General features: G+C 30.0%; 1 protein-coding gene across 1 annotated transcript; it reads right to left on the bottom strand.

The window, feature by feature from the left end:
* Positions 1 to 6,944: 6,944 nt before the first annotated feature.
* Positions 6,945 to 7,891, bottom strand: LOC133816696 (zinc finger protein 7-like). The gene has a single exon (XM_062249052.1). The coding sequence runs from the start codon at positions 7,793 to 7,795 to the stop codon at positions 7,097 to 7,099; it is 699 nt and encodes a 232-aa protein (XP_062105036.1). The 5' UTR covers positions 7,796 to 7,891; the 3' UTR covers positions 6,945 to 7,096.
* Between the last annotated feature and the right edge of the window lie 684 nt (positions 7,892 to 8,575).

Here is an 8,575-nt window from a genome sequence, read left to right as displayed (position 1 = left end):
AGCGAGAGTTTCAGGATCGCTACAAGGATAGAAAAGGTCGCAAGAAAAGACACTTCGATGAACATGGAGGGTATGATGATATCGAGACAGCTAGAAAGAATCCACCGGAGGACATGGACAATAAGAGTTGGCAAAAGTTGGTTGACCTTTTAACCACTCCACAATTCATGGCACACTCAAAGGAAAATGCTACCAACAGAGCAAAACAGAAGTATCCAAGTCTCTATGGATCGACTTCTTATGCTTCTGCTCGATTTAAGAAGGTAAATAAAAATATATAGATAATTTGAAATATTTTAAGTTATCTTAATAATGATTTCAACATTTAACTGAGATTTTATTAATTTTTTTTTCTAAAGATGAATCTTCAAACTAAGGAACTGCCCAACATTCTCGATACGTTCCATGACATGCATAATCATCAGACGCGTGGATGAGTGAACACAAATGCTAAGGATGCATATGTAAGTAACTTTCCAATTTTTGTATATATGTATATTATGTATTAATTGTCTTGTTTCTAAACTGCAGGATGCTGTGTAGCAAGAAGTCCACACACAATCCCAATCACAATCTCAATCAGAATCTTCAGCAGGAAGTGCCACTGTCAATGAGACACAAGTCGTCTCAAAGGTACTTGGTCAACGTCGTGGCCACAACCGAGGTATTGGACGCAAGTTGAAGGGCACTAGTACATTTGCCTCAAGCGCCACCGGATCCTCTTCACAATCAAATGCATCACCATTTCTGTCCACCACAGTCGGCTCTCCAAAGGTACCACCTGAGGCTTTCCAGTCCATGATTAAACACTTAAGTCAAGACTTTATGACCCATAACAACTACTTCCAGCAAATGCAGCAATTTCATCAAGCAACAAATCTGAACATCCAAGCTCTACAATTTCAGCCTGTCAACTTGGACATGAATATGATACAGTCCATGATGGAAAACTTTCAACCACAACAACCACAACAGCCACAACCACCACAGCCACCACAATAGCCTGACGATAATGATTTTGAAATTGATTTTGATGACATTTCATTTTATTATATTATTATTTGGAACTTATTAATATTTTGTGTTGTTTTTTTTTTTATTTTGGAGACAATACTGCTTATGTTTTGTTTTTTTACATTTTGGAGACTATGAATATTGTTAAATTGGTTTTATTATTTAATTAAATAAATTGATTTTATTATTTAATTAAATAAATTGGTTTTATCTATTTAATTAATATTTAATATTTTATTAAATAAATTTTAATCAATATAATTAATTAATGTTTTTTTTAAAAATTGTATACCTACAGCCGTAGGGTGCTTATTGAACACGAAAATTCTGAGATTTCGTGAAACTACGGCGACGACATTCGTCACTGTAGGTATATAAACCCACACACTCTCCAGCGAAGATATATCGTCGCTGTAGAAGGGGCGGTCGACGGACCTACAGCGACCACATGTCGTCGCTGTAGGAGATTTTGAATTTCAAATTTTCAAAATTTGTAACCACCTACAGTAACGATATGTCGTCACAATATCTCAGTCCAACTAGAAAAAAAAGATTCCCTACTGCGACCGACATGTCGTCGGTATAGTAAAACACTACTGTGACGACTGCGTTTTGTCGTCGCTGTAGGTTACTACACATACGGATCTATAGCGACGTCGTTTTGGCAAAGACATGCCGTCGCTATAGAGTTTTTTTCTTGTAGTGATAAAATATTATTATTATTTAATACAAGGCTAGATATTTAATACTTATATCAATATAAATTTAAATATTTTTATAATAATATATAATACATAATCTTAATTTTTATTAAAAAAAATTATCAAATAAGACTAGATATTTAATAACTATATTAATATAAATTTAAATATTATAAAATATTATTATGATATTAATATTTTATAATATTTGAATTCATATTAATATAATTAGTAAAAAAAATATGATTATATATTATTATCATAATTATCAAATAAGACTAGATATTTAATAACTATATTAATATTATTATATTATGATAACATTTTATATCAATTCAATTCCAATATTTGAATTGATATAAAATGTTATCATAATATAATAATATTAATATAGTTATTAAATATATAGTCTTATTTCATAATTATGATAATAATATATAATCACATTTCTTTAAAAATTATATTAATATGAATTCAAATGTTATAAATTATCATTATTATATTTAATATAAAACTAGATATTTAATACTTATATCAATAAATTTAAATATAATAATAATAATAATAATATATAATTCATAATATTAATTTTTATAAAAAAAATTATCATTTATGTTTAAAAGGCTATCATATTATATATATATATATATATTTTTTTTAAATTGTAAACATTATTTTAGTTTAATTTTTCATTTAATATATTTATGTTATTCTTTTATATAAAATATTGTTTATTTATTTAAAATATTTATATGACAATGATATAAATTTAATAAATATAATAAATAAAATTAAGTAAACGTCCATTACATGCTAATATATATATAAACATAAAATTTCCATATATTTAGCTATCGTTAAATTATTTTTAAAAACCATATTTTATATGGGTGAGGGAAATTTCACTTTGTAGGCTTGATAAATGCTATAATTACAAAAAAATGCTAGACATATTAAAATTTTCAAAATAATGTTACTTTTTTGTACTTTACCCAAAATGCCCTTACCATTTCCTCCTCACTTTTCAATTCTCATTTATCTCTTCTCTCTTCTCTCTTCTCTCTTCTCTCTTCCCCCTCTCTCTCTCTTATTTCACTCTCTCTCACCTCACACCACCACCAATACCACCACCACACTAAATATTATATTTCGAACAAATTTGAACATGATTTTTGGGTTTTTTTGGGGATTTTTTTTCATATCTGTAACTCTGAAATCTGCAGAAAATCGAACTTGCTCGAAGGTGGTTCGATGGTGCTCGATGCCAGCTCGATGGGACCTTCAAAATCATGATTTTTCATGAAAAAATGACTTAGCTCGATGGTGGTTCGATGGTAGCTCGATAGTGGCTCGATGGTGCTCGATGGTGCACGATGCAATTCTTGCAAGAGACATAATTTTTCACTCGGGTGTCCGTTTGGGGTGATTTTTTTTTTGTTGGTATTTTTTCAAGATCTACACGTTTGACATGTTAATATGCACATTTGTGAAGTGTAACACTTGTAAAAAATACAAAAGTGCAAACATACCTCATGTTTAAGACATCTTTTGGTATATTTTTAAATTTTAAACTTCCTAAATGTACATATGAGCATATTAAACGTGTAGATCTTGAAAAAATACCCAAAATAAAAAAAAATCAGCCCAAACGGACACCCGAGTGAAAAATTATGTCTCTTGTAAGAATCACATCGAGCAAAGTCGTTTTTTCATGAACAATCTCAATTTTGAAGGCCCCATCGAGCTAGCATCAAGCACTATTGAGCAACCATTCACTGGGGCCTTCAAGATCAAGATTTTCATGAAAAAATGACTTAGCTCGATGGTAGCTCGATAGTGGCTCGATGGTGCTCGATGCAATTCTTGCAAGAGACATAATTTTTCACTCGAGTGTCCGTTTGAGGAGATTTTTTTTTTCATTTTGGGTATTTTTTCAAGATCTACACGTTTAACGCGCTCATATGCACATTTGAGAAGTTTAAAACTTAAAAATATACCAAAAGATGTCTTAACCATGAGGTATGTTTGCACTTTTGTATTTTTTATAAGTGTTACACTTCACAAATGTGCATATTAACATGTCAAACATGTAGATCTTGAAAAAATAACCAAAATAAAAAAAAAAACATCCAAAATGGACACCCGAGTGAAAAATTATGTCTCTTGTAAGAGTTGCATCAAACACCATCGAGCCACTATCGAGCTACCATTGAACCACCATCAAGCTAAGTCATTTTTTCATGAAAAATCATGATTTTGAAGGTCCCATCGAGCTGGCATCAAGCACCATCGAACCACTATCGAGCAAGGTCGATTTTCTGCAGATTTCAGAATTTCAGATCTGAAAAAAAAAATCGTCAAAAAATCCAAAAAATCATGTGCAAATCTGTTCGAAATATAATATTTAGTGTGGTGGTGGTGTGAGGTGAGAGAGAGTGAAATAAGAGAGAGAGAGAGAGGGAAGAGAGAAGAGAGAAGAGAGAAGAGAGAAATGAAGAGTGAAAAGTGATGAGGAAATGGTAAGGGCATTTTGAGTAAAGTACAAAAAAGTAGCATTATTTTGAAAATTTTAATATGCCTAACATTTTTTTGTTATTATAAAATATAAATTGAAATTTCCCTTCTAAAATTGTTAACTTTCTAAAAATACAACCCATTCAAAGCATGAATCAACTTGGAGCAACCACTGCCGATCACCTCAATGAAGATCAGCAGTCAATTGTCTTTTGTGTCATTGACCCCTATATGCAGTTCCTGAGCCATCACCTCTGTCTATTATTAAATAAACAAATTGCATGATATCGATCTATCTTTGAATCCATAAGATTTATTCACAATTTTGATTAATTTTTATGTTATCAAATATTAAAATAAGCCGATCTATAATTTTAATAGAAAAAAAACATACCACAATTAACACTTGATTTTTTAGTTGTATTTGATTTTTTTAAGAGAAAATTACATAAAATACTAATTTCACCAAAAAAATTACGTTTTTACAGTAAAATATATTTTTTTTTTTCCAATTTTACGGTTTTGTCTTTTTTTTTTTTGTATTATTTTTCAAGTTGTTTTCACGTTGTTTTTATATTTTTTTGGGTTGATGTTTAGTTGGTTTAGTGAGTTGTTTTTTAATTGTTTTTCCTAAAAAACCGTATTTTCGTAATTATGAAACTTTGAAAATCGCATTTTTAAAAACTTGAGTGCGTATTTTTTATATAGAAAAAGGAACCATAAAAAAGTAAACAAAAACAAAAAAAATGTGCATTTAAGAAAAAATCTCTTTTTTTAAATCTAGAAATTCTATCACAGGAACTAGTTATTGTAAGATAAGTGGTAACAAGTTATAACTCTGCAACTTTTGTTGTTATTACATACTAGTAACCATTTACCACTCTAAAATAGAGGAAGTGACATTTCGTTATTGTGATAAAATTTTAAGATTTTGATTTTTTTTTTCAGATAATTAATCCATAATCTATTAAAAGACTTTATTCTTTTGTTAGAATTACAACTTAAATAATTCTGCTACTGACCCATTATATATAATAGTTAAAAATGAAGAGCAATAAAAAAATAAAGGAAGACGAAGAAGAAGAAAACGAATAAATAAAAGAAGAAGAAAACGAATAAATAGAAGAGAAATCTAAAAATTTATAATTATAAAATATTATAAAAGTGTATATAATAACATATTCAAATGTTTTATAACAATATTAAAAAACTATATTAATAACATTAAAATTACTAAATACTATTAAAAATTGATACATCTTAATTAATTAAAATTAAAACTTCACACAGTGTCTTAGTTTACAGAATTTTTAGTTATATATATATATATATTAATAATCTCATACTTAAACAAAATAATACAAATGTGATTGATATTCCCTATTAATCATCAAAGAGTCATATACCATGTAATATCCACTATCAAATATTTGATTAATATTTATGCAATTCTTATGCTAGATAATGTAATATGTGAATATTTGTTTGATAAAAATGCTATATATAAAAGTGTCATGATGCCTATTATTAGTTCTGTGTATTTCTTTTAATGCTTATAATCTTTGTTCATGTCAAGAATTTTTTTAATCATTCATTTTGAGAAGTCTAAAATTATTAATCTTTTTAATATAAAAAAGTAATTCATGTCACTTACAAAAGGATGATTTTTTATAATTTTTTTCGCATGGTTTACAAAAAATAATTGCGTGAATGACATTATGGTTAATAATTAGTCTCTCCTATATCACGTCACCTACATATATACACGTAGCTTTTGGTAAAGTTTGGCACACTTTTATTGATGTCATTTTCTAAATGAAATGAAAACTCTTACTAGGCTTTATAGTGTCCCCTCAAGCATGGTCAAATTTTAGCCAAAAATTACATTTTTACACAATTTTTTTTTTAATTTTAAGGATTTTTTTTTTTTTTTACAATTTTGTTTGTTTTTCGTCTTTTATGTTGTTTTTTTTTAGTTGTTTAGATTTATGCATAATTTTTTTTTCGTATTGTTTAAGTTTATGCATAGTTTTTTGTTGTTGTTGTGTTGATGTCTAATGGATGTTTAGTTGTTTTTAGATACATTTCAATTTTTTCTTAAAAACGTGTTAGTATGCAGTGGATTGAGTTGTAATGGTAGTCCAATTATTGTTTTTAGTTACTTTTGAACATATTAATATGCAGTGAGTTAATGTCTAATTATTGTTTAATAACTGTTTTTAGTTAATTTTTTAACACTATATTTTTATAAATAAAAAACTTTGAAAATCGTATTTAAAAAAAAACTCAAATATAGTGTTTTTGAAAAATAAATAGGACCGTACAAAATTAAAAAAACAAAAAATATATATATTTATGAAAAAACCCTAGTTTTTTTTTTTTTTTTTTTTTGAGTATAATTAGGTTTCTTTGTGGAGAAGGAAAAACAAGCTCAAAATTGGGATTCAAGCCAGATATATAATATTACCAATGGCAGTTGCCTACATGCGTTTCTCGAAACCCCTAAAAAACATATATAAAAATAGAAAAGCTTATTACGTACCTGAATTACTGAATTACTGAATTACAAGTGTGTAATGTTTTTTTTTCTTGTAGTTTTACAACCAAAAACTCCACAAATTTGTAATATCTTCTTAAGAATATATATACTACGACTATAGAATCATTTCATGAAAAAGACAATTGACTAGCCATGCGAAGCCAATTAGAAGGAAAGATAAGAAAAGAAAATGGTGATCATAATTTGATTATTTATTTATGCATGTAAGATGATAAGGATTATGATATCATATACTGGAAATAATGATATAAATACATATAATTATTAGCTGAGGTAGGTCGTTAAATATAATAAGTATTAGAGGGTGCTAGAGCCTCAGGTGGAGATCAACGTTGTGATGATGATCAACGTGTCCTTGAATTTTATCATTGTCCTTACCATTAATAACAGTGTCCCCGTACGAATCCGATCTGGCCGTAGAGATGCCTTGATGATCGCCATTGAAAGCTCTAGAAAGCTGAACTAGTCTTGCCCCTCCTCCAGTGCTACCTGATCTTATCTGTACTGATGACATTATCGGCCATGGAGACAACACGCACCGGACTCGAGCTGCGACACCACCGGCCGGTGTGACAATACACCTGGGGCCACCAATATGAACAGAAGCTGCTGCTGCTGCTGCGGTTGATGATGAAGATGATACTGGTCTGAACACGCCATGATGAGCGGCGCCTATGATCACCGGGACACCTACTACTGCAAAACGGCGATGATGATCGTGATAAACAGGCGGCCGAGGAGGAGGTAGCGGAGGAAGAGGACGATGAGACGGCTGACGGCGGCGCCTCTTCGAGAGACTTCTTCTGTCCCTGTGAGCGTTTTGGTGACCCCCCAATGCCTGGGAATTGGCGAACTCCCGGCCACAATAATCACACTTGAATAATATTATTGATGACCTCTTATTAGTAGAATCATTATTAGTAGTATTAGTATTAACATTTTTGTTAAGATTATTACCATTACCAGTAGTATTAGTACTTGTGACTACAAAGCCAAACAACCTCATTATTACTGAGGAAGAAGAACTTTCACGTACTTTTTCATCATAATTAATTAGCAGTAGAGCTGTTATTTGAAAGATTAGTAGAAGTAGTAGTAGAACTCATTGAAATAGAATAATTCCATACGTTAAGGCACTTGTAGTTAGGTTTAGGTTTAGGTATATATAGAGTTGGAGAAGAAAGTGACTAAAAGTAAAATGACAAAAATAGCCTTGTGGGGCTGAATATACCAGAGTGAAAATAAAGCCGAAAGCAGGGGTGAGGGATGGGGCCGGCCGACTGGTAGTTGCCATATATATCCACAGCAGCTATAGCCTACAGGAGCCTTGTGCTCGTAGATTGACAAGTTAAGTGCTACTTACTGTTTTTCTAAAGTACTATATATACACTGCTGTGCCCTGCTTTTTCCCAGTGACAGGTCTTGCACTAATACTAGCCCTAAACATGGACCCGTGGGCAGGTCACATACACACGTGACTTTGTATGTAGGCATGTTGTTTGTACAATTTTGTTCATAATTATTTACTTTAATGATTATATTATATATGCAATCATACCGGTTTTCCAAAGATATTATATCACATCTCTACATATATATTATTTTATGTATATATATATATATATATATGCACCTATTACATTGTTTGCACCCATGTTTGTCGAGTGTTCATGTTAGAGTCTTCATCCAATATATCTAATCTAATCTAATCTAATAATACTTTTAAGCTTAACTACTAATCCAATCCAAGCTTTTTATGTTTACCAATCAAATTCAATTAAATATT

Source organism: Humulus lupulus, chromosome 2, assembly GCF_963169125.1.
Source record: "Humulus lupulus chromosome 2, drHumLupu1.1, whole genome shotgun sequence".
NCBI lineage: Eukaryota > Viridiplantae > Streptophyta > Magnoliopsida > Rosales > Cannabaceae > Humulus > Humulus lupulus.
Note: the sequence above shows the minus strand (reverse complement) of the source record. Positions and strands in the feature narration are given on the sequence as shown.

Coding starts and splice junctions, on each gene's coding strand:
- LOC133816696 (XM_062249052.1), bottom strand. CDS start 7,795: ATGAGGTTGTTTGGCTTTGTAGTCACAAGTACTAATACTACTGGTAAT.